Here is a 23123-nt window from a genome sequence, read left to right on the forward strand (position 1 = left end):
AGGGGTGGATTTCCCCCTCATCTCCTACCCCCAACACCCAGACCCCCCCCCCCTTTACACCCTCACCACCCAAAAATGTAATGGGCGATCAAGGTCTTAGCGTGTTACCAGGGGCAACGGACAGGGTGTTGGTGTTGTTAATGTGAGGCAGCTAGAATGATGAGCTGCAGTTCTAATAAAGGAAACTAATGCGTTCTGGGTGGCCTCATCATTTACATGTACGAGGGTCCCCCTCCATCTGGCGGCGGAGGTGGCGGCGGTGGGTATAGAGCGGGGGTCGCTGCGCCCCGGAGCGAGCAGAGGGTCTGCAGCCAGCCAGCCAGTTACAGTGTGTGTGTGCGCGGCTATGTGTGCTGCCTGGGTGGAAATGCTGAGACAGACAGCAGGTTTATTTTTGGGTCAGTGACAGCGTGTCAATGGCTGCAGATGCGTCGCAAAGGAAGGCTCTGAGATACCAGCAGACCCTGGTCAGTATCTGCCTTTCTCTTCTCTCCCTTATCTCCCCCCCTGTCTATCTCTCTCTGTCTTTCCCTCCCTCACTCTCCCCCTGTCTCCCTCTCTGTAGTGTGCGGTGCTGTACTCTCGCTGGCTTTGCAAAAAATATTGTAAGGTAACGTTGGGGTGTGCAGTCTGTTCTGTGTCCCACTCTATCTTTTTCCCGCTGTGTCTAACTCCACTGAGTTTACCATGTTTGCTTTTAAAACCTCCCACCCGTGTAAATATTTCCTAGCTAACGATAATGTGTACTACAGAAGTGTTGTTTTTTTGCAATCCCCCCCCCCCCCCCCCCCAACCTTGTCAATTAGAACTTTATCTCCATCTTACAACCCCTCTATGAGCTGCTTTCTTACCTGTTGAAGTGTTTCATTAGAGACACGCTTCCCACTTCTTCCCGGCACTGAAGATATTTGTAGAAATTTTTCCCAGGCTTGGTCATGGACTGCTGTCCAGCCATGTGACCTGTCTTTCTTCATTCTGTCAGGATATATTCTCTAGCTTGCTGTCTTGAAATGTCATCAATCTGTGCATCTCTCTGTGACCATATGCATGCATATACATACAGAGGAAACCTGATCATACTTGCTAAATATAATTGTATCTTTGTGCTCATAATGTACATGGCGCATATTCCAAACATGCCGGGATTGTATTTGAAATATATATGTTTGTTTCATCAAATTCCACCAATTTTTGTATAGCCTGAACGCATTCCCATATAGATATGTTTACAGTCCCTGTTTTATTGTGGTGTCTGATGCTGGCCCGGGGGGGAATAGAGACACTGATTATTACCTGGAACAACAAGTGACTCATGTTTTTATCCAGACAACGGCTCCAATTAAGTTCTGAGCTGGAACAGCTGGAACAGCTTTTCATTGAAACCGTCTCTGTGTACCCTTCGGTTCCTCTCCACTACCATTTCCTATCTGTTGTTCTGTAGAATGTTATGGCAATGTGGGGTATATGGCCGCCCAGCAGTTACGGACACTGCCAGAAATATTGTCTTGTTTTCTGCAAAGCAAAAACTCAGTGCTTGACTTCACCGTGCTGCTTAAACCAACTCTGTCTCTCTGTTCGGGGGAAAGCGGGCGATCGATAGACTCCTGGCAGACATTGATAGACACTGCATTGAAAGCGACAGAAGGAAGAGTACAATTTAGGCAGGCTTTCTGAGAGGGTTAGACAAAGGGAGAGGCTGCGAGATGGAAGGATAAGGAAAGGTAAGCTGGCCGCAGCGACTGTGTGTCAGTCATAATGAGAAAAATCGAAGGCTGGCTGAATTCAACGCCAACTCCTTTCAGACCTGCTCCTATTCACACACCGCTCTGTCCCTAACTGGGCAGAAAGAATATAGAGAGCCCAGTGGTACTGAGCAACAGGCAGGTACCAGGAAATGGCATTTTCAGTCTCAGAGAGGGAGACGAGGTAAAAATGGTCCAGTGCAGGGGACAGCTTTGCAACGACAGATAAAAAATGGGATGCCAAGTCATAGGTCAGTTATGATAAGTAAAGAATATTAGAGGCTTAGAGACTCTAATATTCTTTAGAGACTTTCCTCCAGTCCTAATTACACCAGTATAGCGGTATAAGTGATATATATAGATATATAGTAAATAAGTGGAGGAATAGGATCATGCAAATATTTTGAAGAGGAACATGTATATATGGTCATTGTGTTAACATCCCGCTACGGCCACCAGCTTTTGGAATATTCGGTGTGACCCTGTAACTGGACTTAAAGAATCAATTATACCAATTACAGATCACACAGTTGTAATTGACCCCCTGGCCAGGCACTGTGAGAAGGTGGCCACTGGGATGAATGGTGTGTTGATGGACAGATGTGAACAGTCGTGGACGGGCGGAGTGCAGAGGGTGAGAGCGGATCAGCAGTTTATTGATTAGACACTTGGACAAATAGAAACACAATCCAGCCTAAATGAACCTACTAAATGATTCGTAGAATCGGTTTTTTTTTAATCTTCGAAAATGATTCACAAACATATGGATAGATGTGTCTGGCGGGTTGGAAGACAGTGTTTGATACAGTCAGAAGCGAACTGAAGCTGCTAATGTTTTCAGTTTTGGTGCCAAATTTCCGTTAACATCCAAGCAGCTCAGGGCATGCTTTGACTGGCAGCCTCTGGTGTTTGAGTGCGGTAGCTGATTTAGCCTGCCGGCGTGAACCAAACCTGTGCAGAAAAAGGACGGGACGCACAGACAGATCGACAGAAATGGGGAGATAAACAGATTGAGAGTGAGAGGTGTGTGAAGAAGTGTGTCAGTGAACATTGGGTCACACTGAGGCTAAATATAACCCAGAGTAGAGTTACACCCGGGGGGGGGCAGGGGGAAGAGAGGTAGACAGGGGAAAGGGAGAAAGTTTGGGGAAGAGAGGTACTGTGGGGGGGAAGGGGGGGGGGGGGGGGGGTAGAGAGGAGCATGGTGGTGAAAGAGGACGAGAGACCTGAAAATTCTATAGCAGGCAAGGAATAAAAGAAGAGGGGATAGATGAGGAATATTGGGGGAGGAAGCTAGTGTAGGAACCATAGCGACAATATGCAGGTAGCAGTGAGGAATACAAAAAAACCGCATGTCTTTGCAGATGATCTTGACCCTGAGAGCAGTATTCTGACTGATGCTGGAGGACATCAACGCTGTACAGTTATATATATCGGCAGTGTGTATGCGTACTGATGGACGCGGCTGTGCAGTAATGCTTCAACTGAAAGAGGGTTTATACACTGACAGGGCGAATGACTGGACTGTACACCCCATGGCACTGACAGGCTTGAGGATAAATTCACTGAATTAAGAGCTGTTGACAAGTTATTGTCAACCCAAAGTGTCTGTATTAACTTGGCCCCCTCCCTCAGCCTCTCTCAGAGCACCATTCCCCCACTTTAGAGTCCAGTCCAGTCACTCACAATGAACACCATGCATTACCCTCCCCTCAGTAAAAAGAGGTAGGTACAGTCAGGGTGATTTGAATTTTGAAGGAGAAAAGGAGAGATTTTTGGTAGATATACACAGACGGAGCAAGACAGACAGCGAACAGGAGAGCAAGGAGCAAAGAACAGACACAGTGGAAGAGGAGAAAGATGAAAGAACGTATCAACACTTTTGAAACAGTCCTGAATTTAGACCAAATTCTGGTAAGATTTATAGTATTGCTGCAGTTATCAAGGTTCATTAATTGGACTAATAATATGAGCAATCATTGCCTTTGCTATGAGTGGTATTGGCTGCCAACAGCGGTTATTCTACAAAATACCGGTTGTATATGAAACCAAGCTGATGTTCTTGTAAGCCATTTGAATGATAGCTGAAGTAATTGATTCTGGATGTGTTGTACTTGTTAGTCAAATGGCATGCATACAGTGGCTTTGACATGCATAATGGTGGAAATGTTTAATGCCTTAACAATACTACTCTCTGGTTAGAAGACAGATGGAAAGCTGTGCGTTCGTGTGTGTGCGCGCGCATATGTTTGCGGCACTGAATGTCTAATCTCTTCATCTGTCCATCAGTGACTGGGTCAGATTTTATCATTATCCTCTGGCTGAGGACAGTGCTATATTGTGAATACTGACAGACACACAAAATCACATGCCCTGACTCCATACACACACACGCACGCACACACACACACACACACACACACACACACACACACACACTCAGACACAGGGACCAAGGAATTTGTCATTATTATTTTTTTAATTAACTCTCAAAGTCACTCTGCCCTTCACTGTATGCATCTGTTAGCAACTCTCCCTCTCTCCCTCTCTCTCTCTCCCTCTCTACCCCTTTCTCAAACACTTCCACTCTCTGCCCCCTCTTTTTTTCCAGTAACCTTTCCTGGCTTGTTGTGGTTGATGGACATAGTGATTTACTGACAGACCTTGAATACTACAACTGCTTGTGTGTGGTTTGTGAATCTATCTAATAGCGGAGTGTATTTCTCACACTTTCACGTATTTAACAAGCAATGTGACACCCACTGTACCTGGCTGTGTTATCTGAATAGGGGTTGGGGATCACTGTTGAAGGGACAGAGGACGGGACGACCATAGAAAGTACAATCCAGTGAAGGTAGACAAACACAGAGTGACAGAGTGAATGAGAGATTGTGTTTTGCTAAACAATAAATAATCAATGTCTGACGTGGAGAGAGTTTCTCACGCTGTCTTTCTCGCTAACTCCTTTTGCCTGACGAAGAGAGTGATGTCACAGCACAGCTCACACAAACAAGATGGCATAAAGCAACAGATCGTTTTGCTTCATCTATGCTGGAGCGTTCAACCCCAGTCAGTCGTTTTGCTCGTACTGTAACTAAAACAATAATTCTGCCTCTGCTCTTTCGCTGTTTCTCTTTGTCAATGACTGTTTTCGCTAGAATGTCACAGCAAAGTTAGCCAGCAGTGGTGTACAGTTTGAACTGATTGCATCTATAAATGCCAGTAATGTAGTCATTTAATCATCAGAATAAGTTAGTCCCTGATAAGGGACTGTTTTCCATGTTGACACACATCTTAGTGATAACACTAACCATAGTTCGTTTGTTATTGTTTTTCAGTGAAGCTGTTTCTTGAAAATTTGGGGAAAAGAAAAAAAATAATGCATGTTGTTGTGTCAGGCGTTGGCCTCAGCCTCAAGGTCTCAGACTGGTTTGAGATCAGGCTTGTTCTCCTTCCTAAGATGTGTTACACATATCCAGACTTAGTGGTGTTTTTGGCTCAGATGACCGTAGTCTCAGTTTGTGACAAATGGTCTCCGTGGTTTCAAATGGACCAGTCTGGGAAAACTGTTTTTTCTCAGTATCTAGTGCCATTGCACCCGCTACCTGCACAAGTTTTACCAGCTTCCTGTCCCCACTTCATACATCAGCACCGCTCCTCAATGATGGCCCATCAATTTTTCTGTCCCTGCCATTGTTTACACACATCCTCTCCTTCCTTTATTTTCTGTCTATCTACAGCTTCCTCTTTTTTATCTTGCATAGTTGTCTAATAAAATACACCCTCCCTCTCTCCTTCTCTCTGATTGATAGCTCAATACTGTTAATGGTTAATGGTGCCCATGTATTAAAGTCAGACACAAGAGGAGACTGTGGTAGGGGGGAGAGCTGTCCCGACATACAGCATGCCCAAGCGGACTGCAAAAGAACAGGTTGGTGTGGTGAGCGATTGCTGCAAGGGCTTGATACATAAATAACTAATTGAGTATATGTATATATAGTCGTAGTCACAATAACTGTAATACCAGTCATAAGTATAACGTGTTACATCAGCCATTATGCAATTAGTGTCAGGTTGCAGTGGTGGTTAACATAGCAGAGGAAGACAGTAACAATAAAAAAACATTTGTGGAGTTTTCACCAAAAGCAGTTTGTCTTATTTATAGTGGGGGATAGAAGGGGAAGGGACAGGAGCTGCAATAGTGATTGTAATAATGAGAAAAGTAGCAAAGAGATCGACTAATGACATTAGCATTTCTGTATTAAACTTGAGCCTCAGTTATTTATCTATATTTATTTATATCACACTCACTTATATCCTTCACTCATGGGAGGGATTTGAGTAGTTCATCTGAGGTGAGACATGGACTCAAAATTGCAATCTGTGTTTCTGAAAAATACACATTTTACAATTGTGTTTATGTACCATCTTCTTTTTAGCAGTGCTCAGGATGTTTATTCGAAATGCGCTTTGAGGTTGACACTATAATACTCTATTATAACATCCGCATTAACGGCTCAGTGCACCTGTTTGCCGTACCTCATGGTTTATCGCTGCCATCGCGGGGCTGATATTTGGGTGTTTGTTGAGAATCTGATGCAAGCGGCCCTGTCACCCGCGGTGATGATTGAGTTATTAATGCTATGGTGCTCTGTGCTGGAAGGTGTGGAATGTTCTCTTCCCTGAGCTCTTCCCCCGGTCATCTGGCTCCCGTCCAGCTGGGGTCCTAGGAACTTGGATATAGTTATACATGCAGACCCCATGCTTCCGCCGGGGGGATTTTTTTCCCATCCTGTTCCACCGTTTTGTCTATTTCTGTCTGCATGTATTCTTGTTGTGTGTGTGTGTCTCTCTCTCTCTGTCTCGCGCACACATACTTCCTCTCCCTTTTAATCTCTCTCTGCCCCCCTCTCCCCTCTCCTTCTTCTTTTCTCTGTCCCGCTCCCTCCCTCCCTCCCTCCCTCCCTCTCCTTCACTCTGTCTCTCGCTCCAACATCTCCCCTGGCACAGCCTTGATGTAACCATGCCCTGCAAGTGCCTGTGTGATGTGAAGAAATTGGTTTCAAGACTGACAAGATAGACACTGACAAATCTTTTAACTGCATGTCATACATAAATTGGTTCTTAAATCCTATTTAGAAACATGACTTCAGTCAAAACTGAATTCAGTCAATTCAATATGAAAACTTAATTTTTAACTCTTTGAAGATTGTATGTCAACTAATATGATTCAGTGTGCATTGTGGAGGATACTTTCTTGGTTTCAGGGACTAATTTGGATTCAATATCCAAGTCAGTTTAGATTCTGCGTTTGTCCTGATTTTCAATTTTTGCAGATTTTCGTCCCTATCATGTGTTGTTTTCTCATGTTAGTGCTGTAAAATTCAGAGCAATTAGAAACAAATGTAACAATTTCCATGGCAAAAGAAATTCAATTTCAATGTTGCTGCTACTCATCAATGTATTTTGTAACAGTGTGAAACAGCCGCATTCAAATTAAAATTAAAAGCACAATTATTGTTTGCTGTTTCTTTGTTTCAAAAGATATATTATTTCGTTAAACTTCATTGTATTGACTTTTCTAAATTGTGTCACCGAATATTGGAGAGAACAACTTTGAACCTTACCAGGAACTGTCATTCCAATAATGTTGTTTCCTATACAGGACTACCAATCATTGTCAGCTTTTCTTTTGTAGTTCAGCACTGCTGCTACAGGAGTGGTTGTGAATTTTAACCATGTTGGCTCTAAGAGAGCCAGAAATTTTGAATCTTCAGGACTGATTTATGAGACTTTACAATATAAGATGCCATTTTTTGCCCTCACCTTAAAAATGAACAAGTTCGGATTCAATTTTACCCATACCTCTCTCATATTTCTCTCCCAAAGCAGATAAAATGGTGATAATAGGCCGTTCTCTCGGTTTTAGCTAGAATTTAGCCCAAATAGAAGCTCTGCATCTACTAGTTTTGTTGGAATAGTTCATGGAAAACTCCCATCATTTTTAATAAGTGCTACCGCTGTTGCTTTTGGTATAATGCTTACTTCTCACAGAAGTCTGCATCGTCCTTATCGTCCCACTCTCTGACTGGCTCAACTGATAAAGGCTTTCTACAAACCACTGGTCAGGATTCTGCAAGGATAATTTGTGAGCAGGCTCTGGAAAATGAACTATTAGCATTTGTATAGATAACTAATTGTTATCTTATGGACGTTTTCTCAGCTGTACCTATACCCTGAGTTTTGTGGTTTGGAGCTCAGAGAGAGGACCATGTGCTAAAATTCAGGCTTCTAGCTTCCTCCCACCTCCCAGTTTTAAGGCATCAAAATTCAAGCATATAAACATTTGTTTCTGGACTAGTTTATCCGTTATCTGGTATTGCTGAGTTTTCATACTCAGCAGGACCCAACAATCATCTCCAAGAGGCTTGTGTTGCATTTTTTGTTTCAGTTAGATACCTGGCACTGACCCTGTTTGCGCTAATCCCTGGTGTGCACCAGTGGGTCAAATTTCAGGCCAAGTAGCCTTTCAGATTAGGAACTGTAAGGCCTCATTATGGAAGATAGTGTATTTTAAGGGGCACCATGAAACTGATATAAATACCAGGGATTCAATCTTTGGGGTATGAAATGAGATCTGGACCGTGACCTTAAAGCCGAGATGTTAATCAAAACCCTCATTAACACCTCTGATAAATCGTTGATACTAAATTCCTGACCTGCTGGCTCTGGCATACCCCTTACTGGTTTTGTAATTTTGTTTAGTTTAAAGTAATTCCTCCAGAGCTGACTTTGCTTTCCCTATGTAGATAAATGGAAAATTTTTAAAACTGTGACAGGGTAAATTGGTACAGTTAATGCGTTCTTCTGTTTAGTGTGAGCCATTGATTCACGCGATTTGTGCACGTGCATGTATTAGAAAAATTGCATCTATCACTGCACAAAGCTGTTACACAATATCTATTCTGGTTAGGTGCATCTTTGATCATGCGAACTCTACTATCCTAACACAGATAGAAATTTGCTGTTTATTCTCAGTGCATAAATCTGAAACAAGTGCAATTTGTTTCTGAGTCTTTTAGCACCTTAGCATCAGGAATGTTAATTGGTGAAAGTCTTCTATCCTATAGAGCTACCAGCTTGTTCCTGTCCTGTCTCGGGAGTCAATATTAGGGTGGGGCATGGGTTAGTGTAGGAGGCTGTTGAGGGGTAGTAGATGGTGAGGAGACATTTTGACACACCAACATTAGAAGTTGTTAAGCTTCACATTACATTTTCACAGATGGCCATGAGGATAGAAGAGCTAGAATAGAAATAGAGCACATATTTAATAAAGAGAACAAATGTATAAAAATAATGGCCTTCTCATAACATATGTGGAAAATATTGGAATTTTGTTGCCATGGGAATTAAAACATATTTCTGTAAGTGTTCTGAATTTCCCCCAATTAGAAATGAACAGTGTCTTGATTAGAGGGGAATTTGTACTCCTGCAATCAACAACAAAAAAATCCTCAAATGCAAAAAGAACTTCAAGCGTTATTGCACATAGTTTTGTCCCTTGAACTGGGAATGTGCCACAATGGTAACCTGATGTAGCATTGTGGGTAATGTAGTTTTTTGTTTTTTACCTGCTCGCCCTAGCTATATGGAGAGTACAGAGAGCAGCTGGGGAGTTTTGCCCGGAGAGAGGCTACTCGATTGCTGACAGAAAAACAATGGAGGAAACACAGAGGAGATGTCTCCTCGGCAAAGCGTGCCCATGGCCGCTCCCACGCTGCTGCCGTAGAGACGGGTTTCACATCTTCAGGACATAGCCACACCTCTTCAATGAAGAAACCTCGCCCTTACTCAAAATGTCGAGGTAAGAGCTGGGGACAGAAGAGGGGGCGAAAGGGCAGCATCGGAAAATAATGGGAAAGACATTGAGTGTGGTTTTGTCTGTCGGTATGTAATAAGTACATTATTATTTGAGAAGGCAGTTTACAGTACCAGTCAAAAGTTTGGACACACCTGATTAAGATAATGGTTAAAGGCTTGAAATTTGTTTCTTAGACTAATATAAATAAAGTTGATGCCTATGTATGAATTTCTTTCCAAATTTTTTTTTTAATTAAAAACAAAATTGGCTTCTTGGAAGAATCTAAAATGTACGGATTTGTTTATAACACTTTTTTAGTCACTGCATAATTCTATTTACTATTTCTTTGTGTTATTTCATAGTTTTGTTGTCTTTGCTATTATTCAAAAATGTGTGAAAAATAAAGAAAGAAAAGTGTGCCCAAACTTTTGACTTGCACTGTATATCAAGATTACACAGGCACATTGTGTGGGATAGTGTTCCATTTCTGTTATGTGAGCTGTGTTTCGCTCTTGTTCAGACTGTGTAGCACGGGTTCAAAGATACATTGTGACAAAGCTGGGTGAGGACTGGATCTTCCTTGTACTGCTGGGTCTCACCATGGCATTGGTCAGCTGGAGCATGGACTACGCCAGCGCCAAGAGTTTACAAGGTACTACAATACCCATAATTCACGTCTTACATCAAAGCGTTAAATGAGTGAGGGGAAGCACGGAGATGTGTTCCAGATGTTGCATATGGGCTGAGGATGAAATTTAGTATGACCCACAAGCAGCATGTATAAATCAACACAGAACATGAAATAGACTGCACCACTGTCTTCATGTCTGTATCTAGCTGTGGACAACATAAGATCACAGAAAATGCTTTTTTTTATGCGAGCCAAATCCCTTCCAGGGCTCAATTGATAAAATGGGCTGCCCTCGTGAACATCAAACATGTAGTGACACCAGGTCAGGGTTCAAGGGCAAAGTGGGCAGAATGCTCTAATTGGAGTACACGCATGCAGTTTGGTCGCCCTGGTTTGCGTCCGCCATGTCGGATTCTTCCAGCTCCAGTGCATTTGTAACAACCTTCCAGTAAACCGGCACCACCCCCCCCTCCCCCCCCCCCCGTCAACATTGTGGAAAACACACATGAGATTTATGCCTGCTTCTAACATCAACAGCATAGTGTCCGATGTCCCGGTGTTAACTGCCCTCTGTCTCTCCCTCTCTCCCCCTCTCTCTCTCTGTTAGTTTATAAGTGGATGCATGGAGAGCTAAAGGGGAACGTTCTGCTACAGTACTTGGCTTGGGTCACCTACCCCATGGTGCTCATCATGTTCGCCTCCCTCTTCTGCCACCTGGTTGCCCCGCAGTCCATTGGTGTGTACTGACCGTTACGGCCCCTGTCTGCTTGCATCGCCCCCCCCCTCACCTCCCCCCCTCTCCCACAGTGCACTTGTTCCTGTCCCCCCGGCTATAAGATTCCCTTTTTTTTTCCTAATGCCAGTGTTTTACCCAGTCAGTGTTGATCAGTGATGACTGGAGCCTCCAGAGACATGTGCGTATGTGTGTGTGAGACAGTGAATGAGTGAGAAAGGTGTCACTAAAAGCTGCTGCATTAAATGTCTATAGGCATTGGAAGTACTCTTGTCACTAGCTGTGTATTTCCATATGCTGCCAGTGTTTAGTCAATACAAATAGATGGCAAATTCACTACAGTACCACTCAGACCGACAGAGTTTGAATTTTTCTTAGATGCCATTCTTTGATTGTGAATGTATTATGTCGTTTTTTAATTGCAGTGTTGTGAAGTTTTAGAGGAAACTGTGCAACGTGAGTCGGTACTAATTAAAAGGAAAAAAGTCAGTCAACAGGTTTCTAGAAACTTGCATAAATATATCAAGTTTTAACTGCTGGATGGTATCCATTTATAGCAATATCATAACAGGTTTATGACTATTTCAGTCAGGTTACCTAGCTGGGTGCTACTTTAGACAGCAACTAGTTAAGACACTGTGGAAGAAATGGGCTTGCTAGCAGGCTTTTTACATTATAGGATCAGCTAGATTGGTAGCTACAGTAATGAGCTAATTAGCCAGATTGACAAATGCATACATTTTTGTATTAATCTAGTAAAGAAACAGAATGGGAATGCAATGTATGTACGTTATATTTCATTATTCCTTAACAAAATATCCCTTCCGATCTTGATCTTCTGTAATGTCCAGTTGAGTCAGTTTGTATGTGTCTGCCATGGTATTGATCCTCTGTGCGTATGTATCAATGTACAGTTGTTCTCAATGCACTCTCCAGTGTTCATTAAGTCTCCATCAATATATTGTCTCTGCAAACTCACTATGCCCTTTGTCAACCGTCTGATCTCTCTCTCTCACTTTTCTCAGGCTCTGGTATTCCTGAACTGAAAACCATCCTCAGAGGGGTGGTGCTCAAGGAGTATTTGACCCTGAAGGCCTTTGTGGCTAAAGTCGTCGGCCTGACGGCTGGACTGGGGAGCGGAATGCCAGTGGGGAAAGAAGTGGGTCTCTTCCTTTCCAGCTCTCTGAATACAGTGTCCATGTGTCTGACACCTTCAGTGGGGTGTGAGAGGCGGACTGAAATATAACATAATAGAATATTGACTATAAGATTCTGTTCCTAGTGATTTAAGCAATAACTTACCAGATGTTTTTTTCTTCAACCCGCAACATCCCCCCCCCTCCCCCACCTCCTGCTCTTCTTTTCAGGGTCCCTTTGTTCACATTGCCAGTATCTGTGCAGCAGTGCTGAGCAAAATCATGTCCATCTTCTGTGGTGTCTATGAGGTAAGCAGAGGCCTCACACAAAAAGAGAATTCCCAACACTGGGAACACTGCTGCATTAAAGGGATACTCCACAGAAAATCTGTAAATTCATTAGATATTTTCTTCCATTGAGCGTATGAAGGTAATATTGAAGGGGTGTTTGCATTGCCAGGTTTTTCTGCAAAAATGTCCTTGTTAGCGCATCAATAATTTCTAAACCTGAAGCAAAAGTATGAAAATAGGTTTATTGAAAGAATGTGTATCTGTGTCGCTCCAGTCAGAATGAAAATTAGGACTTGTTACCTCTTGTCAGACCAGATATAGAGATTTAGTAATCTGGCAGGAGAGAAGAACTGCACAATAGAAGAGTTTTTATGCTCAGAGGCAATCGATGCTTAGGCTATGCTTTAAGGATTAATCTTGCTTGAAAGGTGGTCTGATTATGATTCAGCTTTACCTGATATGATATGTCTCTGGGTATTTGGAAGTTGCAGGATCTCCACAGACAACCAGTTGTTTGGAGTCATATTCTGGCACCGAAATCCAAAAAGAGAAAATTAATATATTCGATATCGGATATAGCAAAATATATCAGATAAGCAAAGTTCTCAGAAATACCTGCGATACCAACCACAGCTCAAAGTGACGCGGCTGGGGTATCACTTTAAGTCAGACCGCCGCGTGCTGGAACCGAGAGAATTTATCATCATCGCCGCCACGTGTTCGCGCCGGCCTCCCTGCCTGACACGTCTGTTTTCCTCTGCCCGTGTTCGTGAATGCCGTCCTCGTCCTTACCCGTGCCTCGGCTCTGGCTCGCATGTTGACACTGCGACTGTCCCCCCAACTGTATTAATAGCTTGTGATAATAATGTCTGGCATGCATATTAACATTATCCCCCCCACCCCCCCCCCCCCCCGTCTGCCTCTGTCCCTTTGTTCCTCCATCTGTTTCTGAACTCCACACCAGAATAGCGCCCACAATATGGACCTGTTGGTTTGTGCGTGTGCAGTGGGAGTGGCCACCTGTTTCGCTGCCCCGGTGGGAGGCAAGTCAGAACCTCACCTCCCAAATCTGCACCTTACCTTTACCACATATCGGGTGTGCTGGGAGATGGAGTGTTTTTTTTTTTTTGTTTTCATTATGTCCCCATCTCTCTGTCCTTCTTGTCTCTTGCCGCTTATTGATTGCGTTGCAGTGTTTTTACACTTGCAGAAACTTCCGCCACTATTTCTGTGACTTACATGCATTTGACCATACTTTTTTTTTTTGTTCTGTGCATTTCTCCCTTATGAGGATCTGTGCTTTGCTTCACCACCTGACTCTGTGCATTTTTAATTCACATTCTCCTTTTCTTTTCCCCTTCCTTCCCTTCTTATTTCTTGACCATGTCCCTCCCTCATCCCTTTCGCCACCTCTTATTCCACCATCCCTCTCTCTCTCTTTTCCTCCATTCCACCTCCTTTCTTTTACTCTTCCTTCCCCTTTCCCTCCACTTCTCTCTCCCTCTCTGTGTGTCAGTAGAACCCCTATGGCTATACAGACATCCTCACAGTGGGCTGTGCTGTGGGGGTGGGCTGCTGTTTCGGCACTCCTCTTGGAGGTAAAATTGTCCTCTCTCCCTCCTGCCCTTTTCTTTTTCTCTGTCTCCACTCCACGGTTTACATAGGCTGCCTCGGCATAAAGGAGTGCCTCAGTTTTACAAAAGTATTTGACCGAGGCCTGGCAGTAACCCAGTGCACTGCACCCCCAACCCACCTCAGCACCCCAGTATCCTTCTACCCCTCTTCTAAATGGTGCATTTTTACACGTCCTTGCTCTTCCATTTTTTTAGTTTTATGCATCTTTTTACTGTTCACCATCTTGTTCATGTACTTTTATTCATGCCTGTTTGTCTATTCAAAACCTTCACCCAGGTTCCTCTTTCCTCTCCTTCTTTCTCCACTAGGGGTGCTGTTCAGTATTGAAGTCACGTCTACTTACTTCGCTGTGAGAAATTATTGGAGGGGCTATTTTGCTGCCACTTTCAGTGCCTTCATATTCAGAGTGCTATCAGTGTGGAACAAAGATGCCGGTAAGAATGCATATAGACCTGTGAGCCTTCACTGACAAAGCCTTGAATGTTGGATTTCAAAATTGTACCTGTAAAACTGAAGAAATATTTAATCAATAATAGTCTGGTTCCTAGTAAAAAAAAGAAGTGGTTTAGCTGTTTCATTCATTCATTTATTTGTTCATTCATCCATTCACTCATTCCATCATAGGGTGATTACGCTGTACAAATAAACATGACAGTGTGTCACAAAAAGGGCATCAGAAACACTGAGAAGATAAAGTGCTTTTTGCTCCAAGTCTGGTTTATTTTTTGGCAATGTTTCTCCCTTTGTCAGTTACCATCACTGCCCTCTTCCGCACTAACTTCCGGATGGAGTTCCCCTTTGACCTTCAGGAACTGCCAGCATTCGCCGTCATTGGGTGAGAGAGAGAGAGAGTACGTGAGAGCAGCTGTGCATAGCTTTTGTGGCCGTAGCATCAATTGGTTCAGTGATACTGCACTAGGACCTGGACCACACGTTCTGTTCTTGTCAGTGTGTGGGTGCGCTGTGGTTTCCAGCGAGTGGTTATTTGTTTTGCTCTCCCCGCAGCATTTCGTGTGGTTTCCTGGGCGCCTTCTTCGTCTACCTGAATCGCCAGGTGGTTATGGTCATGAGAAGACAGACCACACTCACCCGCTTCCTGACCAAACAGTGAGAGAGAAGGGGGAGGGGCCCTTATACTCACAAATGACTGACACATTGACTGAGCAACAGAATGCTGTGATGCTAACAGTATCAATAACTATGTCTATACTCTGACTAACCTCCCCCCATCAACGTTATTACTTTCAATCATATACTGTCATTGCAACTCGCTTCATCGCTTGCATTATTTTTTGTTCTTGCTGCTGCCGTGATTATTTGTATTTCTGCCTCACGCCATTGATTTTTGTTTTGTTCTGTTCTTTCAGTCGATTGATTTACCCAGGTGCCGTGACATTAATCATTGCAACTTTCACCTTTCCCCCTGGATTTGGACAGTTCATGGCCGGAGAGGTCAGAGTTCAAGCTCTCATTTCCAGTTTTACAATCACCAGTCAGGCCAGCCTTCATTTAATTTTCTCGCTGCATCAGTATTTGTCCTAGTTTGTTAAAAACAGCCAAATGTTTCTTTGTCTGGTGTGTGGACTACCCCTACTAAGACAACTTGCTGTTTTGTATTTGAGGTAGTATGATGCCTATTTGATTTAGAACTAATAGTACACACTGTGTTCACTCTTGTGTGCTTACTGAACCAACCCCTTCTTTCCTGCAGTTGATGCCCAGGGAGTGTATTAACTCCCTTTTTGACAATTTCACCTGGACCAAAATCTGGGGCTCCCCTCCTCCTCCCGGCCTTGGGCGCTCTTCTGCCTGGCTGCACCCTCGCGTCAGCGTCTTCGTCATCCTGCTCCTCTTCTTCGTCATGAAGGTACTGCCTCCAGCTCCCCTCAACATGCCTGTCCCGTAGATTTTTAAAAACAGGTCGTGCAGATATTATTCAACATTCCTGTCACCTCTTCACTCACACAAATCACCACACCGTGTAGTGAATAGCATGAATTTTGTACCAACTAACAAAAATATTGCCAGCTCTCAATTTTTGTGTTACAATACAGCCAATGAATAATTTCTTTATGCTTATTGTGTTGAGACTTACAAATGAGTACTCCTTTCATGAAAAGCAGAGACATCAATGAAAGGTTTATATAACAACTTTTTAAAACTTGTGTGGAATTGCCAATGGCTTAAAAAAACAATGAAGGGATTGTGATGTTAAGCATTTTCATCTGACAACATACCTTGGAAAATATTTCAACTGCTGCTGTATATCAGTGATGTAGCACTCTCACTTAACCTTTCAGTTTTGGATGTCTGCCATTTCTACAACGATGCCTATCCCTTCAGGTGCCTTTATGCCCGTCTTCATATTGGGTAAGTACTAAAAGCTTACTGTGGTAATTGATTTGTAGTGTCATTGAAGCAAAGCTCCGGCTGAATAATGCAGGAGGTGTATGCCTCATCCCTCTTTTATGCTTTTAAATGTGCTGCTTCTTTGATTTGAGCTGTTCAAAGCAGTGAGGCACACAGTAAGCTGCTGAGGGAAGCAGCAGAGAGGAATTCAAACTTCAACTCAGCTGCTCCTGTGGTGTCCATGATCAAAGCCGATTCAGGAAATATCCAGCTGTAGAAATGGGCGTCAAAAGCACAAAGTGTAATGACAGTGGCGTTGTGCTTGTGACAAGCGCTAATGTGCTTGTGTTTCCCCGTTTCTCTCTCTCTCTCCCTCTCTCTCCTTCAGGTGCGGCGTTTGGCCGGTTGGTGGGGGAGATCATGGCAACCCTCTTCCCCAATGGGATTCTGTTTGACGGAATTGTGTACCGAATCCTGCCGGGGGGGTATGCAGTCATCGGTTAGTCTGTCACTTTTGCTCTTCTATGTATAACGCTTTCTGTTATGGTTTATATTTTAATCTATAAGGTAGTGAAAGTGCCATTCTCAGTTCCTTTAACATACCTCATCCATTTACCTGCTCCATTAATGGAACATATCTAACCCTTTTAATTTGTACCCTCTCCCCTCCCCTCCTTTGTCCTTGTTTATCTATAACTACAATTACATCTGTCTATCCATCACCCCATTCTCCCATCTCCCCTCTCCCCTCTCCCCTCTCTCTTCCTTTCCTTCTCTCTCCCATCCCCTTTTTTCATGGACATCTGCTCCTGCCCATCATCCCTCAATCCCTCCTCTCTCTCTCTCTCTGTCCCTCTCTCTCTCTCTCTCTCTCTCTCTCTCTCTCTCTCTCTCTCCCTAACGCTCTCTCTCTCAGGGGCAGCGGCTCTGACAGGGGCAGTGACCCACACGGTCTCCACGGCGGTGATCTGCTTCGAGCTGACAGGACAGATCTCACACATCCTGCCCATGATGGTGGCCGTGATCCTGGCCAACATGGTGGCTCAGGGGCTGCAGCCCTCGCTCTACGACTCCATCATCCAGGTCAAGAAACTGCCCTACCTCCCAGAGCTGGGCTTTGGGCACATCAGGTATGGGAACTCAAACTTAACTGCAGTTAAAGTTCCTTTTAAAATAATGAAGGTACTGAGCCTATGTGGAACCCAGTTGAATAGATTCTTAATTCCATAATCAGACAGAATGACTAGAGACATCTTGGGTTATATTATCAGCAGGCAAATGTTTGTCAAGGCCATGACTAAACATTATTTGCATATCAGTCAGACTCAATATACCAGCCAAACCCCCCCCCCCCCCCCCCCCTTCTTTTTCTCTCTCACAGCAAATACAATATTTTTGTGGAGGACATTATGGTGAAGAAACTGAAGTTCCTTTCCACACAGTCTACCTACAGAGAGCTAAATCACTTGCTACAGTCCACCTCCTTAAAAACTATCCCGTTGGTCGACTCAAAGGGTAGGAATTCTTCTTCTGTGTCGTCTCTCTTATCTCTTCTCACCCTCACACAGAGGGAGGTTCATCCCCTCAGTAAATGTCAAAAAACGTAAGACCTTTTTAATGGCTGTGAAACCACAATGACACCAAACTGATTCTTAGGATGCTTTCTCTTGGACTGGGTTAGTATTGTGACATCCTAATTCTTTTTTTTTTCCTGGCATATATAAAGTCAAAAGCATACTGCATCCTTGGAGCTGTAGGTGGTCCAGAGTCTGGATGCTGACTTGTGTAATTCGATACTGTCAAGGGAGTGTGCCCACCCCATTGGTTGGACCTGTAGAGGACTGCAAACCCATTGCTGTTAGCAACAAGATATATATTTGTTTATGTGAGCACAAGAGGAAGAGTTGTTTGTGCGAAGGAAAGTGATGGTAATGTGCAGAGTGAGCAAAACTGGTACAGTTGGCAGGGGAGCGACATCAAGTGAATAGGAAACGAATGCCTTTCGGCTGTTTGGGGAGATGAAAGTATAAAAGCGCAATTAGCAGCCATGCACAGAAGCACAGAGAGTGGTGGTTTCAGGCCAGAAGTGGTGCAGAACAGTGCAGAACAAGAATGAGTCTCTTAAAATAAATGTGTAAATGGTCTTCCAAAAGTTGCGTAATTCTTTAGATGGGGAATTTATAGTGTGAATCACATGGCCGGGATTTCCTTCTCTGAAAATCTAACCATATCAGTTTGTCACCTCTAGAATTTATCATGGGCACCAAAGCAGAACATAGATTGTGCTGTATTGTGGGAGTAATGCAACCTCAACCTCGTTTTGTGAAGAGCAATTTTCCTTTATCTGTATAAATGTTTCGCATTCTCTTTGTACTGCCCCAGTGAGGTCTTCAAGAGGCAGAAGAGAAACTAATAAGCAATGTCACTCCTGTCAAGTCACACAGTCTATAGTAGAGCTACAACATGATGTTTAAATGGCTCTGGGCTTAGCCAAATGAATTAATTTCCATTAGCTTTGATTAAACACAATTTATTAACTCAACCTGTGTTAACCAAAATAGATAAATATATAAAAGTCCAAATATGTGTACTGGAGGGAGCTTGTGCCATAACCCGCTGGTAGAATGTCACTGTACTGTAATATGTAAATGTAAGTTTGTATTTCTTTTTTTCCCCATCATTCAACCTCTGTCCCTCTCTCTTTAGAGTCAATGATCCTATTGGGCTCAATTGAGAGGACTGAGCTTCAGGCTATCTCTGATTGGTGGCTTTCAGCGGAGAGGCGGGTCCTCAACCAAGCACAGGTTTTGGAAAGTCAGGGACTGGATTCAAAGGTCAGCTGGGAATCATTTGCCTTTGTGGATGAGGAAGGAGGAGAGGAGAGCGTTGACAAGGTTTGTCAAGGAGACATCATTACACAGTATCATACAATATAATGCATTTTACACCTCCAGACAGGTCAACAAAATGGCTGTTTATCTTTTCAGTCAATGCAGGGAATTTGACTTTTACTGAAGAGGGTGTGCATTAGGTGTGTCATTCAGGTGAACTCAAAATGTCATGTCATCTTCCAGAGCATACCAGTGCAGGACGAACGAAATGGGCCTCTCCCAGCTCCCAAACCCCAAGAGCCATCCACCAATCACACGTCTTCTGGTGAGCTGACAATATTAGTTCAAGGGTGCATGCTGTCTAATTACTCTCTCCTTTTGGAACATTAACAGATACAAAGAAACACATAAATGCAAGTAGCTCTGTGTGCTCATCTCATTTGTATCCCGATCAAAATAATTTGCTTGCATTTTTGGATAACTTTTAAATAAGAATAAGAATAAGAAATACTTTATTAATCCCGAAGGAAATTTGAGAGTAATAACCAGTTATTACTTCCAGTTACAAATATCCTGATAATGTGCTGCATATTGAGAAACCGCCTTTATTTTTTCCAGTGAAGTAGTTATGCTTAAGAGGACATTTTGATGTTTTATGTTTATATAAATTATTATATTATTATATTATTATTATTATATTAACTATTATATTTATGTATAATATTATATATTAGATTTATATTTATTTATGTTATGTTTATATTTATGTTGGTAAAATGAGTGGTGATACTCCAGGTACTCTGATATCATGAGAAGCCGGTGGGTATAATTGATGTTTCATTTCTGCCTGTGGAAAATGGCAGTGAAACCCTTGTGAACGTCAATATTTCTGGACCTGCTGTTCATGGACACGCAGACAAGTTGTGTAAATATAAATCACGCAGGCCAAAGTTTAATGCATACATGGATAAAAAAAGAAAGACCAGTTCCACTCAATTTGCCCGTTCCCTCTCGTCACAGACAAACGGCCGCTGCAGGCTGTGAGGAGAACCTTGCAAGGTCTTTTCTCCTCCTCATCAGACAGACAGCCTGCGGAACCTCAGGTACTGTAGATAAAAGTACACGCCACATGTCACCGCTAAACGCGGAAATGCACGACTTGCACTGCAATTGCAATTGCTGCTCAAACCCAACAGATGGTGCAAAACACACTCTGATTTGCAAAAAATGCATAATAATTTTGAACCCCATAATAAAAGAGGAGCGCACAGCTGTAGGATGTAGGACAACACTATAAGTGGTCAATGAATGAGTACACTCCACCAGTGATGTTCACAGCTGCATGGTCATTACTGCCATATTCAGCTGTTACTGCAGCCATTTTAGACAAAAGCCACACAAAAGGGAGTGTTGATCTCCAGCGGAAGTCTGAGATTGTTTTCCCATTAAAAAGCTTTCTGAATGCAAAGTAGTCATTAATGTAAGTGTGCCTTTCTCATATAGAGTGTATGAGTTATTCTATGAAAAGCAGTCTCACAACTGAGATGCATTATTTTTTCAGCATTCAACAAAATGCAGGAATTTCTCTCTTTAAATTCACACTTGCCAGGACATGGATTCTCCCACTTCTTATAAATCTTATAAGATTTTGATTTGTATGAAGAAAGTAAGGCCTTAATGAGCTTTATTTACTCAGTTTTCAGTAGAAGAGATCAACATAGTGAGGATATTGGATTAACAATGGAAGATGCTTTACATCTGTTCCATGCTTGTCTGAAATTACTTCACAGTATCCCTTCAAATAGCACATCTGAGACAAACTGTGATGTCAGTGTCAAACAACAAGATAGTATCAGAACTGTCACATGACATTAAATAAAATAATTTTAAAATGTGCAACAGTATTACATATTACGTCGTGCGCAAACATGAATGAAGTGAAATGATTGAAGAGATAAAATGCAGCTCATTAGTGATGCTTCCTGCTATGTGGTACATGTCCTTTGTCAGCCTCCTCTCTCTCTTTCTCTCTCCCCCTCTCTCTCCATCCCTCTCTCTCTCTCTTTGTCTCTCAGGAGGCTGCACCTCCTCCCCTTACAGATACAATGACACCAGAGGAGGTACCTATCAAAAGTATTTTGTGAGAAAACCGTTTTCCCTATTGTTACATCACTAAACATTCAGCCACATACTACTTTAATCACATCTTTGAATTAGCTGATGTCCTCTCTAATTGGATGTTGTAGATCAAAGCCTGGGAAGAGGCTGAGCTGGATAAGCCAATCGACATCGATCAAATACGAGTTGATCCATCCCCCTTTCAGCTGGTGGAGAGAACCTCGCTACACAAGGTGAGAGGTAGTTCCATTGGGCAGAAAAATGTCTAGTAACCACAAGGTCCTTGTTGTGTATGATTTCTGGCTCAGTTTTAATTTGTTTATGAAATGAGATGAATGTGCTGAAATGAGGATGACTGTTTGGTCCACCCTGTGAAGACACACATGCCAAAGAAGATACAGGATGGGTGGGAATGGAATCCTGTTGTTCTGTCGTCCTATTGTATTGATGGCAATCATAGTTATTTGATTTGCATTAGCCAGTCTGCATGTGCTATTATGACCAATGTTTGTCCCTCTCTCCCTCAGACTCACACGTTATTTTCTTTGCTGGGCCTGAGTCATGCTTATGTCACCAGCATTGGGAAACTGGTGGGAGTGGTGGCACTGAAGGAGGTAAATGACATTCAATTTTTATTTGCTCCTCTCCGTGTCTCTCTTTCTTTTTTTGGTGTTTTTATTTGCCTTTGTTCTCTGTTCCAGTTTATAGCCAGCTCTTATCATATACCTATTATTCTGTCACTTTTTGTCTGTGTGTGTCTGTAAATACTCTCTTCACATATTTCTCCATCTCTTCTCTTCAGCTGCAAAAGGCCATCGAGGGCTCAACCCGCAGCGGGGTCCGCCTACGCCCTCCGCTGGCCAGCTTCCGGGATGCCAGCCGAAAATCAAAAAAGCCTCCCCAGCCTACCTCCCCCCCATCCTCCCCAACGCGTGAGAGAGAAGTGTGGATCGAGGGGGCAAAGAGGAACGTGGAGGAGGTTGAGGGCAATGGTACCACCAGCAACAGCGGTGGGACAGGTTGCAATAGCAGCAGTAGCAGTAGCGATAGCAGCAACAACAGAGGGGCAGAAGGTTCCTCTTTCCCACCTCCTTCCCCCTCATCCATTGCTCTTTCTTCCCTCCATCCTGTGGTGGAACAAGAGAGGGACGGAGAGAGAGAGAGCGAGGAGGAGCCACTCTGAGCAAAGTAGAAGAGGACTTTTTGTATGGGATTTTTTATTAAAGGACTGCTTTTCCCATCTTTTGTCACAAAGACATGAGATTCATGTGGGGATGTGCATTGTGGGTAGTGAAGTTTAGTTGGCACCTAGTTCCCTAGTCGAGGCACTCAACGCTCTTCAGACATAGAGGGAAGGATACATGTGCAGCCAGTGCTTATAGGATTTGTAGTTCAAAAGATTGTCTATTCTGACAGCCACTTCCCTCTTTTCTCTCTTTCAGTTTCTCAGGTTTCTCGCTATGTCTTTAAACCTGAAAAAGAATGGATGAACATTCTCTTTCTGTATCTTTATTTCATAAACAGTATTGATCTATGCATCTTTTCTGCCTGTCTGGGGTCTGTCTGTTGATTAGTATCTGATGTACATCAGTGTTTGTCTGTATTTAATTGTCTATCTTTCAGTGTTTTAGATTAACTGACGTAAATGTATGAAAATGGAATCAGGTGGCTAATTAAGATTCAGTTAAATGATTAAGTCTTCATTTTTGAGATTATTCAGTGTATGTTTACTAATGAATGTATTTAATTGTTTTGGAATAATGATCGCAGCAAAAAATTATTATTATTGATATTGA

General features: G+C 43.0%; 1 protein-coding gene across 1 annotated transcript; it reads left to right on the top strand.

The window, feature by feature from the left end:
- Positions 1 to 392: 392 nt before the first annotated feature.
- On the top strand, positions 393 to 22540 carry clcn1b (chloride channel, voltage-sensitive 1b). Its single transcript, XM_036538142.1, has 23 exons — positions 393 to 467; positions 9387 to 9606; positions 10124 to 10255; positions 10842 to 10970; positions 11993 to 12126; positions 12335 to 12412; positions 13914 to 13992; positions 14338 to 14463; positions 14780 to 14864; positions 15035 to 15136; positions 15397 to 15481; positions 15741 to 15896; positions 16330 to 16399; positions 16767 to 16877; positions 17295 to 17508; positions 17760 to 17893; positions 19085 to 19272; positions 19453 to 19534; positions 20230 to 20312; positions 21285 to 21329; positions 21456 to 21560; positions 21855 to 21941; positions 22130 to 22540. Exons 1-23 carry the CDS (start codon positions 417 to 419, stop codon positions 22508 to 22510), a joined length of 2877 nt encoding a protein of 958 aa, XP_036394035.1. The 5' UTR covers positions 393 to 416; the 3' UTR covers positions 22511 to 22540.
- The last annotated feature ends 583 nt before the right edge of the window (positions 22541 to 23123 follow it).

Source organism: Megalops cyprinoides, chromosome 10, assembly GCF_013368585.1.
Source record: "Megalops cyprinoides isolate fMegCyp1 chromosome 10, fMegCyp1.pri, whole genome shotgun sequence".
Lineage (NCBI taxonomy): Eukaryota > Metazoa > Chordata > Actinopteri > Elopiformes > Megalopidae > Megalops > Megalops cyprinoides.

Bases quoted from the DNA above. Each gene is read 5' to 3' on its own strand.
- clcn1b (XM_036538142.1), top strand. From the start codon at position 417: ATGGCTGCAGATGCGTCGCAAAGGAAGGCTCTGAGATACCAGCAGACC. The intron at 9,607-10,123 runs GTAAGAGCTGGG...GCTCTTGTTCAG, and splicing joins CCCTTACTCAAAATGTCGAG to ACTGTGTAGCACGGGTTCAA. The intron at 15,137-15,396 runs GTGAGAGAGAAG...CTGTTCTTTCAG, and splicing joins ACCCGCTTCCTGACCAAACA to TCGATTGATTTACCCAGGTG.